Source organism: Aspergillus brunneoviolaceus (assembly GCF_003184695.1).
Source record: "Aspergillus brunneoviolaceus CBS 621.78 unplaced genomic scaffold BO95scaffold_6, whole genome shotgun sequence".
Classification (NCBI taxonomy): Eukaryota; Fungi; Ascomycota; class Eurotiomycetes; order Eurotiales; family Aspergillaceae; genus Aspergillus; species Aspergillus brunneoviolaceus.
Genome location: NW_020290736.1, coordinates 484,247 through 507,333, shown reverse-complemented (window position 1 = coordinate 507,333; position 23,087 = coordinate 484,247). Strand labels below are relative to the sequence as shown.

Here is a 23,087-nt window from a genome sequence, read left to right as displayed (position 1 = left end):
ACTATTGGAAATCGAAGATCAATTCCTGCAGAAACCCTTCTATGCCTAGGTGGTGTTGCACCACTACAGTACATGCCCGAGCGAGACAGATCAGTTGGAGAATGACCTGTTGTGTAATCTTTGTTCGAGAGATCGACGTGCACGGACATAGCTCAATGCCACAGTATTCTGCATGTAATATGCATGGGAAGGATTTGCAAAGGTTCCCCGTGGGGATGATGATGATGGATGGATGGATGGATGGTGGAGACTGGAGAGGAAGTGTTGAATGAACTTTGAGCCTGGAGGGGAGAAAGTGTCCGAGACAGGATAAAGACGGTCTGTCCCAATGGGGTAAAGGTAAATAACTGGCGCGGGTGCGCAGAGGCCAGGGGAGGAAATATTGTCCGTGAGCGGGGAATATCTCCCTTTCCTTTACGGAGAGGATACTTCCACAATAATGGAGTGGAAGTGAAAGTGTCATCGTTCTCACACACCAGCAGGGACAACTCATGCTCTCCAAACCTCCACCTGCAAACCTCCTTGTTTTCCATTTTGAAAATCTCTCGCCTTCCCCGCTTCTTCCCCGCCTTTCGCCAATACCCCCTCGCCTCTCTCCACACCTCTCCGCTCCGCCCCGTCTACAGATGGAGAAAGGCCGTCAAATGCCGACCCGGCCTCCTCATAGACCTACAGTACCAATTCAAGCCAGTAGGATGGCTTGAGTAAGACTTGGCTGCGGTGAGGCTTTTAAGAAAGCATTGCTTCCCACCTTTTGAACCATCTTGATCAGACACCATCATCCATCACCTTCCACTCACCCAGCATGAGTGCCCCATGGCATCTTTCACCTGAAGCCTTGCAACAGCTGGCCAGGTGCTTGACCCCTACTGGGACCGCCGACTATGTCGCCTTGACGGTCCTGTCGATGGCCGCTGCTACCTATCTATCGCGTGGTGTGCTCTGGGATCAGCCTGACCCCTACCGTCATTTGCTCTATGAGCGTCCTCAGTTGAAGATGGGCGGTGCATCCGGCACTAACGCACATCAAGAAACACGCAATATTGCCCAGAAGCTCGCTGAGGCGGACAAAAACATTGTCGTCTTTTGGGGCTCCCAGTCGGGGACTGCAGAGGGTTTTGCTCATCGCCTAGCACGCGAGATCGCCTTGCGCTTCCAGCAGTCCACCATGACGGCAGATCTGTCAGATTATGACCCAGATTCAATCCGCGAGATTCCAAACTCCAAAATAGCCATTTTTCTGCTTTCTACATATGGAGAGGGGGATCCGAGTGACAACACAGCGGAATTTTGGGATTGGATTCAGAAGGCTCCCGAGGGATCACTATCCAATTTCCGCTACTGCGCCTTCGGGCTGGGCAACAGCAACTACAAGTTCTACAACCGAGTCGTTGACGTGGTTGTCCAGGCTTTGGATCAGCGCGGTGCTCAATCATTGCTGTCTGTAGGCAGAGCCAATGATGCTGAAGGTACCACGCAAGAGGACTTTATCAGCTGGAAGGACGACCTCTTCGCTGCCTGCCGCACCCAGCTGGGCTTTGAGGAAGGCGAAGCTCAATACCTACCCACATTGACAGTGGACGAAGATGAATCACTGGAGCCCATCGACCTCCATCATGGTGTACCAGATGCTCGCGATCCTTCAGGCAAGGTGTCTGCTCAGTGCTCCGCCATACGCGCCCTTCCTGTGTCCAGCGCGCGGCAGCTTTTCTCGACGGCGGACCGCGATTGCCTGCATTTGGACCTAGACCTAACTCGTCAGCCAGAATTTACCTACAAGACTGGTGACCACCTAGCCATATGGCCTGGCAACCCTGACGTCGAGGTCGAGCGTTTACTACAAGTGCTGGGCCGCACGGACCGTCGCCATGTGCCCATTGTAATCCGATCCGTGGACGCAGCCACCAAAGTCAAGATCCCCACGCCTACGACCCCCGCTGCGCTCTTTCGCTATTACCTTGAGATCGGAGCGCCGGTCAACCGAGACCAAGTTCTGGGGCTGGCCCCGTTTGCTCCCACGCCAGAAGCCAAGGCGTTTCTGCTTCGCCTTGGCCAAGACAAGGCCGCATACGCTGACTTCCTTCGTCGCACCCATGTCAATCTTGGCCGTCTTCTTCAGCTGGCCGCTCCCGGTCAGATCTGGACGCAACTGCCCCTGTCCTATCTTGTTGAAACCATGTCCCCGATCCAGCCCCGCTACTACTCAATCTCATCAAGTAGTGTTCTCTCCCCTCGCAAACCCTCCATCACCGTCCTCGTCGCCTCAAGCCCCGTCCCCGAGAACCCCACAGAAATCATCCATGGCGTGACCTCCAACTACCTCCTCGCCTTGTCGGAGCACTATTGCGACGCTGCAACCGGTGCTCACCCTCACGGCCTCACCTATTACCTCTCCGGCCCCAGCGATGCGCTCGAGGGCGGCCAAGTCCTCGCTCACCTCCGCAAGAGCAAATTCAAGCTACCTCGCCTAGCCAACTGTCCGCTCATCATGGTCGCCGCCGGAACTGGCTTGGCCCCTTTCCGGGCCTTTATCGCCGAGCGCCGCCAGCTGCAGCAGGTCGGCCGTGATGTCGGGGAGATGATCCTATTCTTCGGCTGCCGGCGGCCCGATGAAGACTTCATCTATCGCGAAGAGCTGGAAGCTCTCCAAACCGCATTGAGTGACCGTCTCCGCATCGTGACGGCTTTCTCCCGGCACGAGGAGACGCCTCGCCAATACGTTCAAGATCGGGTCGGGGAGCACGGCGAAGACGTGATCAGGCTGATCGAGGAGGGCGCGAACGTGTACCTATGCGGGCGGGCAGGAATGGCGCGCGAGGTGGAGAAGACAGTCGGCCAGGCCATGCGGAAGACGAAGGGATGGAGTGATGGGGAGTGGAACGATTGGAGTAAAGCCTTCAAGAGGAAGGGGAAGTGGCAAGAAGATGTTTGGGGCTAGGTGGTTGAATCTCGTGCTCTAAATTTCAGCAGGGTTTCAGCTTTTTGTGGTCTTACGGATATTTTCTCATGAGTAAAGAATCAGATGTAGCGTTTCGATCAAGTATGAGAACCAGTATATTGTAGGTGGAATGAAATTGTTGGCAGTGCTTAGGGAAAGACAGACGAAATGACCAAACTGGCCACTTGCAACTATGAAGTGTAGTATACCTATTAAGAAATCATTCAATCCATGCACCTCGCTTCATTATGTTCTCTTTGCAGGCCGATCATGTACAGCGCAAGATGAACTCAGTTTGTAGATGTGAATAGAAAGCGTGTATCTCATCTATAAAACCGTCCAACCATCTTCAAGAATTTGAATAACTTTTGCCTTGGACAAGAAAACAGAAGAAAAGTTGAAACAAAAAATGATTCCACCAGAAACGAGGACGCAAAAGCGAGAGCAAAAGGTCTTATGATGTATACAGTCGCCAACAACCCCTTCGCGCGTATGTACTGTACCAAAAACCCGGACACGCACCATGGAAACGGAAACAAGAGCCCATTTTATTTTCCAAACTCATATAAGCCACCGTCCACTCCAGCTATATCTGCACAGAAAAGAAGAAGGGGAGAAAGATTTAAAAAACAAAAGAAAGACAAACTTCGAAAGATTCTCCACACGGGATTCTAGAAAGCAAGAATCTATAAACTTTAAGGGATTCGTTTGGCAGCATGCGCCTGCTCAAAGATCCGTTGCCAGATCGCAATCCACTGTTGCTGCTTGTAGGAAGGATAGGTGAGTTTTTGGGGCTCGCGGAAGGTCGCCTGCAGGATCTCGCGCAGACGGGCGCTAAGGAGTTTCAGCGCCAGCATGACTTTCCAGTCGCGGATGGAGAAGCGGATGCGGTTGGCGTCGATGGAGATGACGCCGGAGTACATCTAGAACGGGTGTTAACCTTCCCTCGCTCGGTGTGTATAGTCAAGGTGAGAAAATCATTGGCGATGGCGTATGGCCCCATGCCAGGTAGTGGGATGATCCACAAAGGGGAGTGAGAAACGCACCTTGAATTCAGGTTCTCCGCAGAGTATGGCAATGGCAAAGTCATCGACAACGCTTGTTTCAAAAGCATTGTAATTTCGGTTACGGCCCTGCATGATGTTGTAATAAGAAAGCCATTTGAGAGGGGGGGAAGATGGGTCCGGGTTGCGGTTGACAGAAGTAGGATGAAGGGTAACGGATTGATTGTTGGCGACGTTGCGCCAGCCTTTGCCTTCACGGGTGAGCAGCTTTGGATAGAAACTCCAAGATATGACCGAGTTGACGACCGTGTCGTTGATGCTATTGGTGTCATATTCTTCAGGAATGACGAAGAATTGTCGATTGCGGCCGCCGTAGCGCGATCTTTCCAAGTTAGTGAGGCTTGAACCACAATGAAGTTTGAGGGGGGTCCACTAGCTTACCTATTCAAAGCAGCCTTCTGTATCGGGTCGAGGGTCAAGAGACCGGCGTCAGCAATTGACACTACCAATTGCATTTTGATGTCTTCGATATTGAGCAATGTTTGTGAGCTGAGGAAGTTCTTCCGGCAGAACGCGTACTCGTTTGCACCAGGTGTGTTCCTTGTGCGTTTCCAAGAGCAGTATGCATTGTATACTGTCAGGAGGTCCGAGTCACCTGTACAGGAAAAGAGTTCTATTAGTCTGGTTTCGAGGAGCTCAGGGTACCGTGAGTAGCTTACCTTTGCGGAATGACAGTCTAGCTATATCTTTCTGCGTATTGGATCCCATCGTGTTGACGAAAGGTGACTTGGACGAAAGAATGGCTGCAATGCTGACGGTAGCATCTAAGCACCGGAAGAAGGCGCCGTGAATGATTAACTTTCCAAGGAACACGTCCAATGGTAATTTGGCCAGCTGCACTCCGAGAGGAGTCAAATTCTCTGCATTCGTCAGAGCCTTGACTTCCTTTAATGAGTCGATCGCACGGCGAATGTTCTTGGATGAGGGTGGATCGAGCGCTTCTAGTAGGGTAGGTTCCACCTCGCCCAGCTTGCATATTTTGACTCGCAGTACCAAGTCTTGGAGAGACAACCTCAACATCTCTGGCGTTTGTTGTTCCGCAAGCTGCAATCAGAAGATTAGCATGTAAAAGCTAATCTGGTTATCATGGAACACATACTACGTTGTCATGCCGATATTTGGTGAACATGTGGAAGCAGATTCCGTTCTGTACTCGTCCAGCTCGTCCTCGACGTTGTTTCGCATTAGCGCGTGAGATAAATGCTTCCACAAGTCGTGAAAGTTGACGTCGCTCGTCAAACCTATTTTTCATTAGAGGGGGATCGACATGCTTGTTGCAAACTCGATACTAACCGCATGGTCTTCTCCTTGCCTGCATCGATCACAGCAGTGATATCCGGAATCGTGATACCTGGCCCTGGTTAGTACAATTACGGTAGTCAGAATCTATGACTATTACCTGTTTCAGCTATGTTGGTGGCAATCACAATCTTTCTCATGCCCTCTGGAGGCACGACAAAAGCCTTCTCCTGGTCTTCGCTGGCAATGGAAGAGTGCAGGGCATGCACAATCCAGCCTTGCTGGAAAGTGGGATCGGAGAGGATCTCGTCGTTCAGGCGGCGGATTTCAGCCATACCGGGCATAAAGATGAGAATAGCTTTGCTGTAATGAGTCATGTCGGGCGATGTGGCGATTTTGGCGACAAGGCGCTTAATGAGTTGATAATCGAGGCGATACTCGTCGAAATTCAGGATGGTTTCACGGGTCTGCTTCGAGTACCCGTCAAGCGTTGATAAAAGACCGCCACCCGCTGCCTCACCTTGAGCCATCTCAGACGCCAACTCATCTGAGTCTTCGTCCAAGACACCATTCGACTCATTCTCAAGCAGTCGATAATTAGTCATCTCAACAGCGTCTTCCAAGAACTTCATCTCTACAGGGAAAGTCCGCCCAGGTATATTCAGCACAGGGACCCCGCCCAGGTATGTCGAGAAGCGTTGTGCTTCAAGTGTAGCCGACATCAGTATCAACTTCAGGTCAGGTCTTCTCACCATCAGTCGGCGGAGAACGATGAGAAGGAAGTCACTGTCAATAGAACGCTCATGAACCTCATCAAGAACGACATGTGTGATGTCTCGGAAATCGTCCGGACGCTCCAGCATACGCACCACGACTCCCGTGGTTCTACCAAAGGTCAGTCGAAAGCACTCGGCGAAATATAGGGAAGAGCGACATACGCAAACACAAGCCTCGTGGCCTGGCTGACTTTGCTTTCCAGCCTGACAGCAAATCCAATAAGAGAGCGAGCTGTCCCAACGTCGTTCTTATTTTCCCCAAGCTCCTCACTGACTCGTCGAGCCAGTGATATGGCGGAAATTCTGCGCGGTTCTGTGACGTAAATTTTGCAAGGGCGGCCTTGCTGCATCTCATGTTCCAATATGAATGACGGGATCTGGGTACTTTTACCACTTCCCGTCTCGCTGCAAATGATAAGCGCGCGGTGTGTATCTAGAGTGTTTAAAATCTCGTCCCGGAAATTCCAGATGGGCAGGTTCATCCTGCCCTGAACCATGTACTGGAATGATGCGGTAGAGGACTTCTCAGTCCAGATCCTCATCAATTCCACATCAGGCTCTGAGCCATCCCTGGCGCCGGCTCCACGGACGGGAGACTCTGGCTTGCTGGAAGTTCCGTTCCTGCGCCGGAAATTATCTGACAGGACAACGTCATCTTCAAATGTGCCATGATTTTCCTGGAGTAGCTTTTTCAAAGTCTTCACCGTTTTCTTATCAGCTTCATCTTCTTGCAACTTCTTTGCGTTGGCGAATTCTGTATAAAGATCTCGCCATACGGCAGGAAGACGCAGATAAGCTTTGCCCTCTTTGGAGGTCTGAGGAAACAGAATGAAAAGAGCCAGGGTTGAGACAAATGCTTCAGCTTGCTGCGATGTGGGGGTTGCCACTTTATCCATTGAGACGAACGTGGCATATGAGTTCGAGTTGTGTGTAGTACTTTTCCATTGAAATCGGAAGGGGATCTCTTGGGGTTTAGACCACCGCACTTCAACCGCGTGTCGATTCATATGCGATGATGATGAGCAGTCTTTGTACGTTACTTTGCATCCGGTATCTCTGAGAGCATTTCGTAAACCGGCTTATCCCATCATCCAGGTCCATGAAGAAGAGCGCATGAACTTACCTTGCCTTGCAGGTCTCCTCCAGGACTCGTCGAGGGCTGAGTCCAGACCATTTTCCAAAGTCGCGAATTTCGATCGCAGCCTTGTTCAGCTCTTCCGTAATCACACCCAATTCCATAGTGGGTTCTTCAGACCCAAACATGTCGCCTAGTAAATCTGCGTCTTCTCCGATACCGTCCAGCGGTGCTGCATCGCCATCTAGCTCTGCCTTCTTTTCCTCCGATTGCTCTTTTTCGGTGACCTCTTCGACCGGAGCCTTCTCTTCAGGCTCGGTTCGGCGAGCAAAAGCTGCTTCCTTTCGCAAGTCGTCAAGCTTTTCCCTCCACCTGTACTCGGCCTCATGCCGGTCAAAGAGTACATCATTTTCAATACTGGCAATTTTGCGTTGCACTTTCGCTGCCTGCGGGTCCTGACTATCAGTTGCAGTAGATTTACGGCTTCCCTTTTTGCCTTTCTTGGGCTGGTCGAAAAGTTCTGGCCGCAGCTCGTAAAGCCGGGTTTGCAGCTCCAGGTACTTGGGGGTCAAAGTATCAGGATCGAGGGAGCTGTCCGAATCATAGGCATACGACTGCGAGGGACTTGATCCTTTTACAACGCTCTTAGGCTTCTGCGCTCTGCTATCACTTTGAGTCTGTGCTGGGGTAGAAGCTTGTGATGGCTCACGATCTGGTGCCAGTTAGCCATCCGATCCTTACGCAATACCAAGCGTCTAAGGTTACCAGTGATCCAAGAGATTTTCTTATCGAGCTCGCTTCGTTGTTGGGTATTAGTCTGGGTGTAAGAAGGTAGTTCTTTGGGGTCGCAGTGCAAGGCCAGCCAATCTAGAGCCTCGTCCAGGTTGCAGACCACCTCTTTGTTTGTGGATGTGAAATTACCGGGGAAATACAGCAGTAGATGCTTTAAGGCCTCATCAACTTTCTCTTCTGAAAAGCCGAGTTTAACAAGGGTCTCCTTGAGTGTCCACAGTCTCATATACAACTCTTCTTCCGGGATGGGCTTCTTCGAGCTGGAATCCCGGCTTGGAACGGGGTTGAGCTCGCGCTCCTCGGTCTCGACCAGGCTCAATATGGTATTCAAAACGTCCGAGGGCAGCCATTCCAAGAGATTGATTGAGGCGGCTTGTTGCCGAAGTACCCTCCGCTCGGTGTCCAGCTTAGTAACCTGTCTGGCTGCGTCATTCCTGCATTTCGATGCGTATTTTTCCACGAGGAGCTGCAGCTCAGCTTCCTCCAAATGCTTCTCAAGTTCTTCGGGGGTATAGTCCTGGAGCGAAGGTGCCTTGTCCTTGTCGCTGTTTGTGGTCGCTTGCTGGTTTTCGGCGGGAGTAGGACGGTCACTTTCCGATACGGACTTGGATTCCACAGTGGAGGGCGGTAGTGAAGGTTCTGTAGATTTGGGCTTAGAGGGTACTGAGACCGTTGCGAAACCTCGAGCCGGATTAGAAACAGCTTTCTTTTTTTTCCTATTATTGGGCGGCATGATGGCGGGTGGGTGAGAGGGGACGGAGGGGAAGCGGGCGAGCGAAAGAGAGCGAGAGAGAGCGAGAGAGAGAGAGGGAGGAACGGAGAGAGGCCAGTCGGTCAATGGGATGGCGATTTGGTTCTGTTGTTCGACTGGAGTTTGGAGAAATTAGTTTTAAGGTTAAGATTAGTCCAAGGACATATTTTGAATAGTGAGTCGAGACTGAAAGGTTGGAAAGAGAGAGATATCGTCATAGCCTTGTCCGGTCGGGAGGGACTGACTGCGCGCACAAGAGTTGGAGAGTAGGAAGTTACCAAGGTTGTTGCTATAAGGTAACTAGTACTGTACAGTACTTACTGTACGGGAGGGCTGGCTCCCCTCCCGAGTCCCTCCCCTCCCCCTCCCCACAACCGCCGCAAAACTTTTATGACAACATCATCGGCCCCCCATTCGTTTGTGCGTGTGTCTGCCCGTTGTCTTGTCACGCCGGCATGCTCCAGTCCACCACATAACATGGACGACTTCCCATGGGAACAGGTGGATTCCGGCAACCTGGAGAGTTTGCAGGTCGTTCTCTTTTCGAGTTCGACTGCTCGCAGAATCCGTGCTCTCCAGGAGCTCCGCGATAGAATTGGTCAGTGTTCAGTGTTGCCAGTCCTCTCGTCCTCTCGGCAAAAGCCCACCAGCCCAACCTCCAGTCCAGCTTTGCCCATTCCTTCACCACGTCTGCTCTATGGAGATGCTAATTGTGCGCTTTCGCTTCATCAGCTTCTACATTACCCTCTCAAATCCGTCAGCCTGTCATTGGCCTTCTATTCACAACTTATCCTCGCTATGTCGACCGTCCTTCTCGTCAGGCCGTTCAGCAATGCCTCCGCGAGCTGCTCAAGGCTCCGGTCCCGACCGAAGATCTAAAATATTTCACCCAAAAATTGCAGAATGAGGCTACGAAACCACTGGCTCCCGGTCCGGCTTTGGTTCTTGTCGAATGGTGCTCGATTGTGCTACAAATTGTGGCTGAAGATCCCGCGGCGCCGCTTTCTGCCGCTCTGGACACGATTGCGGTGGACGCCAGAGCTCTAGATACTTGTCTGGCTGCTGCTGGTTCCAAGCAGGCTGTGAAAATCTCCGCCCTTCGAGTCACTAGACGTGCGCTACGTGCAGTCTTTGGCTCCGCTACCTGGGGTGAGGATGCAATTCGTCAGTCTGTTCAGCGATTGACCAGCGACGCTACCGCGGGTCAAAAGAATGCACCTTTCCTTGGCGTCATCTCCGGAGTCTGCGCTCGTCTTCCGACCAAGAAGCCGATCCTGGAGGAACAAAAGAAAGCCATCATCGCCTTCTACACCAAAGAACTAGTCGGTTCCAAGTCCGCTCCGCCTTCGCATGTCGCCGATGCATTGGGTGACTTCTTCGTTGCGTTTGTTACCTACGAAGATGTTGCGTCTGAGTTGACGCCGCCCTTTGAGAAGGCCATGCTGCGGTCCCCCGAAGTGGTATTCAGCGGCTTGCTTCCATCTCTCTGCTCCTCCCTGCCAGATGATTTTGATCTTGCGGAGCTTCTACATACTCGACTCTTGAAGCATTTGTTGTCGAGTATGAAGTCAGCCAACCCCGCAATCAGACAAGGCGCCGTCCGTTCCTTTGAGGCACTGCTTTCGAAGTCAAAGAGTGACACCCTTTTGCTCAAGGTCACCAGCGAAGTCGTTGGTCCTCTCAAGACTCAAAAAATCACCAATCCGGAACAACGTGCCGTGTACGCCCAAGCCATTGCTGCTATCCTGCCTTCCGTCGATATTTCAAAAGAAGTGGTCCAAGGTCTTGTCCCTGTTTTCTCGCGTGAATCCAATGAAGCCGCCTTGGAACAGGAAATCAAATCGTTCTGCAAGCATCTGACATTCCTTGTACACTCCAAGGTCAAGGTCAACGACGATGTCGTCGGCGCAATTGTGAAGGGGTCTTCCGACAAGCGCGTACCGTTCAAGAAGCTTTGGCAGCTCAATGTCAGTGAGGTATTCTGGCAGGTAGAAGCGTCGACCTTGGCAAGCGCTGAGGTTGAACCGCTCGTCAACAAGTATCTGGGCAAAATGAAAGAACTATACAATGAGGTCTTCTCCAACCCATTGCCTTCTGCTCAGGGTGGATCATTGTCCACAGCTCATATTTACCTTGCCCTATTGGAGCGCTCTTCTCCCCTCGCAAGCTTCGATAAGGCAGCTTGGGACGAGACTATCGCACAGGCGACGGTGCTCAACCCCAAGCCGTCATTCTTGCTTAACCCCAAGGCATATTCTAAGCTGACTTCTCAAGCTGAGATCCAGTGGGCTGTGAGAGCACTTACTGCAGTCACCACTAGCTCCAAGTTTGATGGCGCCGAAGATGCAGCTAAGACTGCATGGGCCCAGGCTTTCATTTACAGCATCACTGCCCCTGCACTTCACACTAGCTTCCGTGATGAATCTGCTCGTGCACTGACAGAGGTATACTTGAAGAATGTGGCTGGCACCAGCCGGATCATCATTAATGGCTTATGGGCTTGGATTCTTGCTTTCAGAACAGGCGAGAAGGAATCCGCGCCCATCTCTGCGGGTCCCGAAAGCGAAAGACACCTTCATCTCGTTCTAAAGGCCATTTGCCCGCCCTCGTCTATCTTGCAAGCGGTGGAACACAACGCAGCCGATCTGAAGAGCCAGCTTGTTGATTTACTTCTCCTTTCTCGACCTGAATTGATCCCGAATGCGTCTTGGATCTCCCTGTGTCTCAGAACAGGTACCGATCCGGGTGATCTGGTGCGCGAGTTTGCAGATGACTGTTTGAAGCAATTGACCCGCGTGCAGGGGGTAAGCATGGCCCTGATTCTTCTACAATCGGTTACTGACGGCTGGTAGGATCCCGTTCAGTCCAAAATCCCTCGACTGAATGCCGCTATCTGGAGCGCGGCCGGCGAACTGAGCTTTGTAGCCCCCGATGCTATGGTACCTCGACTCGTCGCCCAAATTCGGGAGGACTTGGATGTGTCTCGTGTTTCCAAGTTCACTCCAACTGATGTCGCCATCGCACGCACACCTGAGGGAACTATGTTCGTCGATGTCCTTAGCACTAAATCAAAGCCAGCCTTCGACAAGAACAACAAGGACTACAATATCCTCAAGTGGGAAGAAGAGCTACGTGTGCAATTGGCGGAGAAGAAAGGCCAGAAGCCAAAGAAGCTTACTGCTGATGAGCAGGCAAAGGTCAAAGCTCAGCTTGCCAAGGAGTCCAAGATCCGTGAGGAGGTCCTTGAGGAAATCAAGAAGATCGAAAGGGGAACTGGAATTATCCAAGGTCTTGCTGGTGGCCCGGCAATTGACGCAGATGGCTGGATTAACCCTGCTGTGAGCGCCTTGCTCGCATTGGCAGAGGCTGGTACAGGTTTGTTTGTCGGTGATGTCGTTTCCAAGGCCTATATCAAGTGTGCAGAGAAGCTTTCTTCACGGCTTGGTCCGTTGCGGCCTTTCGTGGGTATTGCAACTCTTCGCGCGATCGGTCAGACACATCTGCCTCCTGATATGGAATCTGAGTCTCTTGGACGTAAGTCACCGTTATCGGCAAGAACTCGAATACGACGTAACTAACATGCCTGTAGAACTCGTAACCAGGATTCTGTATCGATTGCGGTTCGCCTCTGAACAACGCCCTCTTGATATCTCGTCACTGGCATACGTTCTTCCCTTGCTCTTCTTGATCCTCGATCGGAACGGCATTGAGGAACAGAAGGGGGAAGAAGGCGAGCAAGTTCTCCTTGCCATCGAAGTTTTGTCCTTCCATTCAAGCTCTTGTAAGACCCATGATCCGACTTGAATCCTGATTTTGTGGAACTGATTTTATATGTACAGTTACCGACGAACGCCTCCCTCGGGTTGAGGTTCTGAACCACTTGCTGTCAGCAATGCAAAGGTACACTCAACACTATAAGTTGATCAAGGACACCCTTTTCGACTTCTGCCGGTATATTTCATCCAATATCACTCAAGCCGAGCTGGATGTTCTGTTGAAGGGCACAATTGTCTCTGAGGTGTCTGTTCGTACATCTGTGCTGCAAGTCATCGAAGCTGAAATCGATTTGACCGATCTCGATTTCTCGGAGCACATCTGGCTAGAATGCCATGATCATGTAGAAGAAAATGCAGAAATCGCTGAGAATATCTGGGAAGAAAACGCGCTGGAGGTTGATGACTCCTCATATGGAAAGATCATTCCCTATCTCGCCTCGAAGGATTCGCATCTCCGCGGTGCTGCTGCTCGCGCCTTGGCCCATGCTATTGAGTCAAACCCATCTATCTTCGATGAGATCGTTTCAGAGCTGCAGTCGAAGTATTCAATCGAGATCCAGCCTAAGGTCCCTGAGAAGGACAGCTACGGAATGCCCAAGAAGATGGACTTGACCGACCATTGGGAGTTCCGCAGTGGTATAGCCCTCGCGCTCGGTGCTATGACAAATTTATTTGAGGGCGAGCAGATTGTTGAGTTCCTGCGCTTCCTGATTGAGAGGGGTCCATTGATTGACAAGAGCTCCGTGGTGAGATCCCAGATGGCGGAGAGTGGTCGATCCGTCATCGCCGCACGTGGCCAGCAGGTTGTGGAGGAGTTGATGAAACTTCTGGAAACTACATTGGAAACATCCGACAAGGGGAGCGAGACTTCTGACTTGCTCAATGAGGCTGTGGTTGTTCTGTACGGATCCTTGGCCCAGCATCTTAAAGCAGACGACCCTCGTCTACAGATTGTCCTTAAGAAACTTCTGGGCACTCTGCCTACGCCTTCGGAAAGCGTGCAGTCTGCAGTTTCTGGGTGCTTGCCACCCCTCATCCGACTTTGCGGCCCTCAGCAGAGCGGACAGTATGTCAAGGATATGCTGGATCAACTTTTACAGTCTAAGAAGTATGCTACTCAACGTGGTGCAGCCTATGGTCTCGCTGGTATTGTCAGTGGCCGGGGTATCTCCACGCTGCGCGAATTCCAGGTCATGGCTCATCTACAGGATGCTTCGGAGAACAGAAAGGAGCCCCATCAGAGACAGGGTGCTTTACTGGCATATGAACTGTTCGCGACCATTCTTGGTCGAACATTCGAGCCATATGTTATTCGGATTGTCCCTCAACTCCTCGCTAGCTTCGGAGATGTGAACGCAGACGTCCGTGATGCCTGCCTCGATGCAGCTAAGGCCTGCTTCTCGAACCTCAGCTCGTATGGTGTCAAGCAGATTCTCCCGACTCTTCTTGATGGTCTCGATGACACGCAGTGGCGTAGTCAGAAGGGAGCTTGTGATCTTCTGGGTGCTATGGCTTATTTGGATCCCCAGCAGCTGGCGGCCAGTCTGCCTGACATTATCCCCCCGCTAACAGTTGTCTTAAATGACACGCACAAGGAGGTGCGTAATGCAGCCAACCGCAGCTTGCAGCGCTTCGGTGAAGTTATCAGCAATCCTGAAGTCAAGAGTCTGGTCAACGTACTCCTCAAGGCGCTGAGTGACCCCACTAAATACACTGACGAAGCTCTCGACTCGCTCATCAAGGTGTCTTTCGTTCATTATCTGGATGCTCCTTCCTTGGCTCTCGTCGTTCGTATCCTCGAGCGCGGTCTCGGCGACAGGTCGAATACGAAACGCAAATCTGCCCAGATTATTGGCAGTTTGGCTCATCTTACGGAGCGCAAAGACCTCATCTCTCACCTACCGATCATCGTTTCCGGTCTGCAGCTGGCTATTGTTGATCCTGTACCCACTACCCGTGCTACAGCTTCCAAAGCCCTTGGATCGCTCATTGAAAAGCTTGGAGAAGATGCCCTTCCCGATCTCATTCCCAATCTCATGGCTACGCTCAAATCGGATACCGGCGCTGGTGATAGGCTGGGATCCGCTCAAGCTCTTTCGGAGGTGCTCGCAGGCTTGGGTACTACCAGACTGGAGGAGACGCTGCCTACTATTTTGCAGAATGTCAGCAGCTCGAAGCCATCTGTTCGCGAAGGCTTTATGACCCTCTTCATCTTCCTTCCCGCTTGCTTTGGAAACAGCTTCGCTTCCTATCTTAGCAAGATCATCCCCCCAATCCTTTCTGGTTTGGCTGACGACGTCGAATCTATTCGTGAGGTCTCGCTCAAGGCTGGTCGCTTGTTGGTCAAGAACTTCTCCTCCAAGGCCATTGACCTGCTTCTTCCGGAGCTTGAACGTGGTCTTGCGGACGATAGCTACCGCATCAGGTTGAGTTCCGTTGAGCTGGTTGGTGACCTTCTTTTCAGTATCACTGGTATCACAGCCCGGGCCGATGCAGAAGAGGAAGAGGAAGAGGCCGCCCAAGCTGGCCAGTCGCTTCTCGAAGTTCTCGGAGAGGAGAGAAGGAACAAGGTCTTGTCTGCGCTCTTCATCTGTCGCTGCGATACTTCCGGTCTTGTCAAGAGCGCCGCTATGGGTGTCTGGAAGTCACTTGTCGCTTCGCCCAAGACCCTCAAGGATATGGTGCCCACTCTATCTCAGCTCATCATCCGCCGCCTTGGCTCTTCTAACATGGAGCACAAAGTCATCGCTAGCAACGCTCTGGGAGACCTTATCAAGAAGGCCGGAGAGTCTGTTCTCGCGACTTTGCTTCCTACCCTCGAGGAAGGTCTTCAGTCATCTCCCGATGTGGATGTGAGACAGGGTATCTGCATTGCTTTGAGAGAGCTTATCACCTCTGCTTCTCCTGAGGCTCTTGAGGACTACGAGAAGGTTCTCATCTCGACTGTCCGGGTGGCTTTGGTTGATAATGATGAGGACGTGCGTGAGGCTGCCGCCGAAGCATTTGACGCTTTACAACAGATTCTTGGCAAGAGGGCCGTCGATCAGGTCCTTCCTCATCTCTTGCTTCTGTTGAGGACCAGCGACGAGGCAGAGCAGGCACTGTCAGCCCTCCTGACACTACTCACTGAGCAGACGCGAGCCAACATTATCCTGCCGAACCTCATCCCTACTCTTCTCACCTCTCCGATCTCAGCATTCAATGCCCGGGCTCTCGCCTCCCTCGCGGAAGTGGCAAGCAGCGCTATGACACGTAGACTGCCTACGATTCTCAACTCCCTGATGGATAATATCGTGTCTACTACCGACGAGGAGCTTCGACAAGAGCTCAGCAGTGCTTTTGATACCATCTTGGTGTCTGTTGACGAGAATGACGGTCTCAATGTGATGGTGAATGCCATGATGACTCTTCTGAAGCACGATGACCACGTCCGTCGCGCTGCTGCTGCGGTTCATCTCAAGAACTTCTTCGCGAATGCTGAAATCGACTATTCCAGATACCATCAAGACTTGATCCGGGTCTTGCTCATTTCTTTCGATGACGGCGACAAGGATGTTGTGAAGGCCGCATGGGCAGCACAGAGCGAGCTTACATCTCATCTGCGCAAGGAAGAGATGGAGGTTCTTACGATCCCCACGCGACAGGCGTTACGTTCTGTGGGCGTTCCTGGCGCCAACCTTCCAGGTTTCAGCCTCCCCAAGGGTATTACCGCTGTTCTGCCGATCTTCTTGCAAGGTCTCTTGAACGGAAGCGTCGAGCAGCGTACTCAAGCCGCTCTTGCCATCAGCGATATCATTGATCGCACTGGTGCGGACTCTCTGAAGATATTCGTCACGCAAATCACGGGTCCTCTTATCCGTGTCGTGTCTGAGCGGTCGGTGGATATCAAATGTAAGTCCTTCTCTTCATTCTTACAAAGCTGTTGTCTTCGGTCCTTTAACTTACGATGAACTTCAGGTGCCATCTTCTTCACTCTTAACAAACTCCTGGAGAAAATTCCGTTGGCTGTCAAGCCATTCTTGCCCCAACTTCAACGGACGTTCGCCCGTGGTCTGGCCGACTCTACTAGCGAGACTTTGCGCAACAGGGCCGCCAAGGGCCTTGGAATCCTGATCACTTTGACTCCTAGGGTCGACCCTCTTATTGCGGAACTCGTTACTGGAACCAAGACACCCGACGTTGGAGTGAGAAATGCAATGATGAAGGCACTTCAAGAGGTTGTCGGCAAGGCCGGCGCCAACATGAGTGAAGCTTCGAAGAATGCTATTCTGGCCCTGATCGATGACGAAGCCAGCGATCAGACTGACGCTGTAGCTATCACCAATGCCAAGCTTCTGGGTGCTTTGGTCAAGGTGCTTCCACCAGCCACAGCAGGCCCACTCATCAAGAACAGAGTCCTGACAGCCAATGTCTCTCATTCTTCGATTTTGGGTCTCAATGCTCTGCTTGTCGAGGCGCCTTCCGCGTTGACTGAGCATTTTGCCACTGAGACGCAGGCTGTCATCTGCCAAGGTGTCACCAACAAGGATGTAAGTGTTTCCAGCATGTAGGACCACGGACCGCGCTAACTCCTGATAGCCCTTTATTTCCGACAACAGCGTCTTGGCTGCAGGTAAATATCTGCTTATTGAGGATGAGCATCGCAACTTCGAAGTCAACAAAGCCATTTTCGAAGCGTTGGCGCCTTGCATTCAGCCAGGTGGGCCCTCCGATACCCGGAGATTGGCTTTGGTGGTCCTGCGGACCGTCAGCCGACTTCATCCGAAGTTGACTCGGCCGCACCTGGCTCTCCTTGCGCCCCCCATCTTCGGCAGTGTGCGCGACATGGTCATCCCTGTGAAGTTGGCGGCGGAGGCTGCCTTCCTCGCGATCTTCTCTGTGGTAGAGTCTGAAAGTGCCGTATTCGACAAGTACATGGCTGGCCCTGGGGCTGAGCTTCCGCCGGGCCCCAAGCGGAGCATGTCTGACTACTTTAAGCGTGTTGCCTTGCGTCTTGCCAGCCAGGCCCGAGAGCGAAAGGAGGCGGAGGGTGGACAGGGTGGGCTAGGTCTGTCCAATGATGAGGTTGATGACGAGAAGGAAGTGTGGAGCATTGGCAAGGTCGATCTTGGAGAGGGGACGTTTGGAGATGATTGATGGTAGGATGATGTTGTGAAGTAGACTTGATCTAGCAGTGGCATGAATTAGATTTATACCCTTGTATCGGGGGTTGAGGTTGATTCTGATGGGGAAGCCTTGGAGGAAAGAAGGAGAAGGTTTTAGGAATGTTTTATGTTTATAGGAATGTCATATGTTATTGGTATATGGTCCATGTCATTCGATGTCATAAGGTAAGTACTACTAATGCCTAGACTAGGTATCCATGATCTTACTTGGTGGTACTTAGTGTCGACTCCATTCGTACTTGGCTGTCTAGACTTGGACTAGCCCTATCTACTTATCCATGGAGTACGGATAGATAAGAAACACCCATGAGCTTATCAGTCACGTGCTGGTCGGTCGGCGGAAACCAACATCAGAGAAACCATCAAGAGAAGAATCGAGCAAGAGGATGCAGAGAAAGGTGGAAAACAAGAAAAAAAATGGCAGACAGCCTCAGCATCCATGTAACTCGTCTAGGTCAGATAACACTGCGAAACCTATACCTGACTCGTCTGTACATGGAGGTGAGGCTCTGGCGGCGGAACCCCAGATCGGGACAAGCGGCTGGGGCACAAGCCCTAGGGTGGATTTTCTCGCTTAGAGGCACAGTGGCTTAGCTAATCAGTGGGCGTATCTCAAACTCCTCAGCTGGGAATTCTACCCGTCGTCGAGTGCAACGAACATCATCCGCCAACGACCGTCGATACGCCGACATCAAGATGTGAGTCCTATTATCGATTTGTGCTCGTGTCGTTTGAGAGGAGAATTACGGCCCTTCGATGGACTACTTTTTTGGCCCTTTTGCCCAACCATGCACCACCTCCTCCGCATATGCCCATCGAGGGGCCCTTATCACTCCTCCACTCGTCGACGAAGCAAAGGAATTTCTCGGATCGCGTTGGACTGCATGCTGACCTTCTGGTTTTTTTCCCACACAATAGGGTCAACCTTCGCACCCAGAAGCGCCTCGCGGCCTCCGTGGTCGGCTGCGGCAAGCGCAAGATTTGGCTCGACCCCAATGAGATGAATGAGATCTCCAACGCCAACTCCCGTCAGACCATCCGCAAGCTCGTCAGCGATGGCCTCATCATCCGCAAGCCCGTCACCATGCACTCGCGCGCCCGTGCCCGTGAGCTCGCCGCCGCCCGCAGAATCGGCAGACACCGTGGTCTGGGTAAGCGCAAGGGTACCAAGGAGGCTCGTATGCCCAGGTATGCACTCCCGACTCTCTCTCGCCTCCACGCAACGGAAGGATCGGTCTTAGGCTTTGGATATGACTGGACTGCGATACTGGAAATCTCGGTTGAAGACAGAAGGTGCTGACATGCGGTTTTCTTCCCTCACAACAGCCAGATCCTTTGGATGCGCCGCATGCGTGTTCTCCGCCGCCTGCTCGTCCGTTACCGTGCCTCCGGCAAGATCGACAAGCACCTGTACCACGAGCTCTACCACCTGAGCAAGGGTAACACCTTCAAGCACAAGCGTGCCCTCATCGAGCACGTAAGTTGACTCCTTTGTCTGCTTTGCTGCACGAACCGCCTTTTTTGTCACGAACCCACCACATTTCTTGGAACTACACATAGTCCTATGGCGAGCTGGCAGAACTTGATGGAGACTAGGAACTAACCCGGTTTCTTTCACCCACCACAGATCCAGAAGGCCAAGGCTGAGAGACACCGTGAGCGTGTCCTCAAGGAGGAGATGGACGCTAAGCGTGCCAAGAACAAGGCTCTCCGTGAGCGCCGCTTGGAGCGCAAGGAGGCCAAGCAGAACGCTCTGGTCGCCGAGGCCCAGGAGTAAATTTCTTCTGTTTGACGAACTTTGGCGGTGCGGAGGTTGAAAAGCGGGGGATAATGGGTTAATCGATCAGCCAGTGGAATATAAATCAGGTCGACCAAAACTACACAGTTCCCCGTTTTTTCGTTGCAGGTCTGGCTCGTTGGCTTTGAGAAGAACAAGAAAAGTTGCATCCGGGACACATGGCTTCTGTCTGAATCGTACCAAGGAGGCAACCCGGCACACCTGGGTTCGTCGGGGACACGGGGAAATTAACATATATCACCTCTGGCTTTACCTCTTTGCCCGTTTACACCACGGGGAGAAAAGCCTAGAGCATGTGAATATGGAACAAGACAAGAAAAAAAAAGAGAAATGACCAACTTTTTCATCAAAGTCCAAAACAGTGGCATGGCGCTTTGTGTGTGTTACGAAATTCCCGAACATTGTTCTTTCTATCTTCTACTCACACACATGGTCTTTTCCATTTGCCATCTCTTTTTATACCCCGGACAAAAATTCAGCCAGAGCCATTCTACCCCGGATGTCTTTTCTTTCTCGTTATCTCATGCCATCGCATTCGGGCCCTGCTCTCCACCTTATCTTCTTAAGTCCTCCTTCCTCCCCTTCTAAGGCCTGGTCTAGCCCTTCTCCTCCGGCCGGGTTACCCTTCTACCCCATCCCCCAGCTATAATTCCTCCCCCACATCGTCCTTGTTTAATGTCGTAACGTTTCCTGAATATCACGCTTGAGGGTTCCAGTCCAGTCCAGTCGCGGGGTCTCTTCTCGCTCGTAGGATAAATATTCTATCGTCGCGTTGCTGTACAATAAAAAGCCCCACCTAGAGGAATGTTGACCGAAATGAACCCACTTACCCCTAAGAAATGGGAATTGGGATCATCATCCATTCCCCTCTTGTTTCGCCATGAGGTTGTGAAAGCCCGCCTTGACACAGAACCACGGGCATTTTTTCTGTTTTTTTCATTCCTTTTTTTTTTCCTTCCACGAGATTTTACGTCTAGAGGAAACCCGCCCACCGCACGCGACTCCCGCATTCAAAGAATTCTGTTTTCCTTCTGTTGATCAGCAAAACTGACTGAGTGGCTATGAGTATCGTGCGGGACAACCTAGGAATCAGGCCCTGCCATGTTCGGCAAACTTTATTGTACTTACATAACTCTTATGTTACTACACATATGTACTTGCACGTAACCCGTTACTCCACTGCGGGTGTGTGGGCGGACACTATCAATGAAGTCATGCCTCTAGGGGGGGGCTATGACATGATCTTGGCTTCATCGCATCTTACTCCAAACACATTGGAAAAATTCAATTGGTCAGGCACAGTTCAAACTGCGAATCCCGATTTTCGCACCTCGTGTGGTTTGGGGCAATCTGTAGCGGGGGCGTAGTAATTAATGCATAGATGTCCTCGGATGGTGGGTTGGATATATAAAGTGGTGGTGGGTGGAGTTGGTCTTGCGGATGCGCCGATCCCTCGAAGATAAAGGGTTAAATGGTCGGGAGGAAAGCCATTTCTTAGTCTTCAGCTGATAGACTGTCGGCTTGTGCTTATTTCATCTCTCTAATCTGTTTATTTTGTGTACTGGAGTAAATTTCTGAAGATAAAAATAGGTGCACAAGATCTTCATCGATCCTATTTGCGAATAGGAGTGGAAAACCGGCTGATCATCATACAACCCGAACCACGGCACAGAACACCTTCCGTGCCTCATGGAATTATTGAGATCAAGAAAAGATCATACATGTACATGAAGTTCAAAGGTTATACAGCAAAATAGAAACATGGAACTACGACTCCCTGTTCTTCCCAGAAACATTGGCGCAGCATATCATCATACAGCGGGTCGGTTCGGTCATATCATTATACACATCCAGTCATACGGAATCCCCGAGAATCAGATCTTACTGAGTACTACACCTGCGCGAGCGGGATGGTCGTCGAACTGCGACGATGCATGACCGCCGCCTTGACTGGATATTCCAGATCGAATGGGTCGCTGCGCGTGCTGACCCGCGCGCCCGGATCATAATACCCCTCGCCACCCCCGGCGTCCGAGAGCTCGTTGACGGTGAACGGGTAGCTGAGGCGGTTGAGGAGACTGCTTCCGGCACTGCTGCGGCCATTCGGGAGGATGAGCGTGCTGCCTAGGCTGACGTCGCCGCCGCTGTAGACGGAGCCGCCCCAGGCAATGGACACGGGGCGTTGCTGCTGGGACATCTGCGATCGGCGCAGGTGGGTGGAGGTGGAGGTGGAGGTGGTGGGCGATACGATTCCCGGGTTGGGATAGGGGTCGGCGAAAGGGTTGCGCATCACTCGGTCGCTTTGAACGGTCGTTCCACGGGATGACGTGGACTTGTAGGTAAATTCGAGGGGCTCGACGAATGGATTAGCGTTTGCAGCGCTGGGGATGGCGGAAGAGCGGGGGTCGTAGTAGGTGTATTCGGGTTTGGAGACGGGGACTCTGGCCACGTGAATGGGGAGTGAGCGGACAGAAGAGGAGGATTCGGAAAGAAAGGACCGGCGCGATTGGTACCCTGGACAAGAAGCACCACCTGGGAGTGCCACAGTAGGTATCTTTTCCGCCGTAAAACCTTCCTCACTTGTGCCGAGGCTCGGCGAGCCTCGACCAGTGCGTCGCTTCGAGCTCATGAAGTAATAACCTAAGACTAAAGCGAGCGCCACGAAGGCCAGTCCACCTAGCACACTGCCCAAGATGGTACGTAAGGGGGTGTTGGAGCTAGAGTCGTGGGGGAAATCTACGGGATCTGCTGAAGTGGTGTGGTTGCTGGAAGTCACATGCGCCGTGGTAGGTATGGCTGTCGATGCAGTACTGATTGGTAAAGACGTCTGGGGCGCTGATGTGATGAGGCTGGCTGCACCAAGCAAGTACTCAGAGTGCCCCGTCGACGATGGTTGCACGAGTTGGCTGGAGCTGAGACTCGGAGTTTGGGTGCTCGTCTGCGAAGACAGTGGGACGTGTTCATGTTGAACACTAGGAAGGTATGAGGTTGTGAAAGCACTAAGACTATCTGTTGTCGCGGTGGTTGCGACGGAACTGGGAAGCGTATCTGTAGAAATCGCGGCTGGAGCCTGCGACAGCCGCGTTGCTGCGGTCTGCGCAGGATATTCAAGTGAAATTTGAGAATGTGTGCGGGTTGCAATCGGATCATTTGCTGGGACAGTCTCATTGTCGATCAACGACGAAGCATCCGTGTTCGGGACGGCGATGTGAGTTCCTGCTGCCGGCCATGACAAGCTGGTTATTGCCGAAGGTGCCCCCGAGGGCACAGCAATGCTGGACTCTTGTGGGAACCTGGTGCACCTGGTACTCTGAAGAAGCAGACAAGCACCAGGCATGGACATGTCGCCAAGCCCGCAGGCCGAATAGCGCAATGCAAGTTTGCTGGATCCAAGGCCGAAGGCTTTAAAGATATAGACTGCATAAACGTCTGGTATAATTGCAAGAAAGAGAGACTTTCAGGCTATGAGGCCACAGGCGCGTAAAAGAGTGATAGCGCCGAGAGCACGATGGCAGCTGAAACGATCGACTAGAAACGAAAGGAGGGAGTGACAGAAAAGCAGGAATGACAGCAGCTCAGGGCATAGTCACTAAATTTTTCTCATTGTTCTTTTCCTCTATCTGGACAAGTCAGGCAGGCCATGACAGGGACGTCGAAGGCGACGACGGCCCGGTTGGACGGTATTGTTTCAGGATGCGGACGGGGAAGTAGAG

General features: G+C 52.0%; 6 protein-coding genes across 6 annotated transcripts; 3 read left to right on the top strand and 3 right to left on the bottom strand.

Annotated features, from left to right (window-relative positions):
* Positions 1-805: 805 nt before the first annotated feature.
* On the top strand, positions 806-3,067 carry BO95DRAFT_478988 (NADPH cytochrome P450 oxidoreductase family protein; the record flags this gene model as incomplete). Its single annotated transcript, XM_025590073.1, has 1 exon — positions 806-3,067. The coding sequence occupies one exon, from the start codon at positions 806-808 to the stop codon at positions 2,936-2,938; it is 2,133 nt and encodes a 710-aa protein (XP_025446649.1). The 3' UTR covers positions 2,939-3,067.
* A 566-nt stretch (positions 3,068-3,633) lies between these two features.
* BO95DRAFT_353120 (putative ATP dependent RNA helicase) lies at positions 3,634-8,617 on the bottom strand (the record flags this gene model as incomplete). The annotated part of the gene is made up of 11 exons (XM_025582167.1): positions 3,634-3,861; positions 3,985-4,324; positions 4,384-4,597; positions 4,662-5,046; positions 5,102-5,243; positions 5,296-5,353; positions 5,402-5,476; positions 5,579-6,126; positions 6,180-7,073; positions 7,141-7,804; positions 7,858-8,617. The coding sequence occupies 11 exons, from the start codon at positions 8,615-8,617 to the stop codon at positions 3,634-3,636; spliced, it is 4,308 nt and encodes a 1,435-aa protein (XP_025446648.1).
* A 447-nt stretch (positions 8,618-9,064) lies between these two features.
* On the top strand, positions 9,065-17,547 carry BO95DRAFT_405160 (putative translational activator; the record flags this gene model as incomplete). Its single annotated transcript, XM_025583989.1, has 7 exons — positions 9,065-9,233; positions 9,368-11,439; positions 11,488-12,169; positions 12,225-12,416; positions 12,475-16,302; positions 16,369-16,940; positions 16,990-17,547. The coding sequence occupies exons 1-7, from the start codon at positions 9,113-9,115 to the stop codon at positions 17,545-17,547; spliced, it is 8,025 nt and encodes a 2,674-aa protein (XP_025446647.1). The 5' UTR covers positions 9,065-9,112.
* Positions 17,548-17,993: 446 nt separating this feature from the next.
* Positions 17,994-19,474, top strand: BO95DRAFT_478985 (60S ribosomal eL19 domain-containing protein; the record flags this gene model as incomplete). The annotated part of the gene is made up of 4 exons (XM_025590072.1): positions 17,994-18,077; positions 18,202-18,764; positions 18,903-19,053; positions 19,204-19,474. The coding sequence occupies 4 exons, from the start codon at positions 17,994-17,996 to the stop codon at positions 19,351-19,353; spliced, it is 948 nt and encodes a 315-aa protein (XP_025446646.1). The 3' UTR covers positions 19,354-19,474.
* A 596-nt stretch (positions 19,475-20,070) lies between these two features.
* On the bottom strand, positions 20,071-20,629 carry BO95DRAFT_222390 (uncharacterized protein). Its single transcript, XM_025581205.1, has 2 exons — positions 20,503-20,629; positions 20,071-20,394 (listed from the first exon to the last, which is right to left on the bottom strand). Exon 2 carries the CDS (start codon positions 20,382-20,384, stop codon positions 20,136-20,138), a length of 249 nt encoding a protein of 82 aa, XP_025446645.1. The 5' UTR covers positions 20,385-20,394; positions 20,503-20,629; the 3' UTR covers positions 20,071-20,135.
* Positions 20,630-21,165: 536 nt separating this feature from the next.
* Positions 21,166-23,085, bottom strand: BO95DRAFT_222337 (uncharacterized protein). The gene has a single exon (XM_025581204.1). The coding sequence runs from the start codon at positions 22,715-22,717 to the stop codon at positions 21,266-21,268; it is 1,452 nt and encodes a 483-aa protein (XP_025446644.1). The 5' UTR covers positions 22,718-23,085; the 3' UTR covers positions 21,166-21,265.
* Positions 23,086-23,087: the final 2 nt, after the last annotated feature.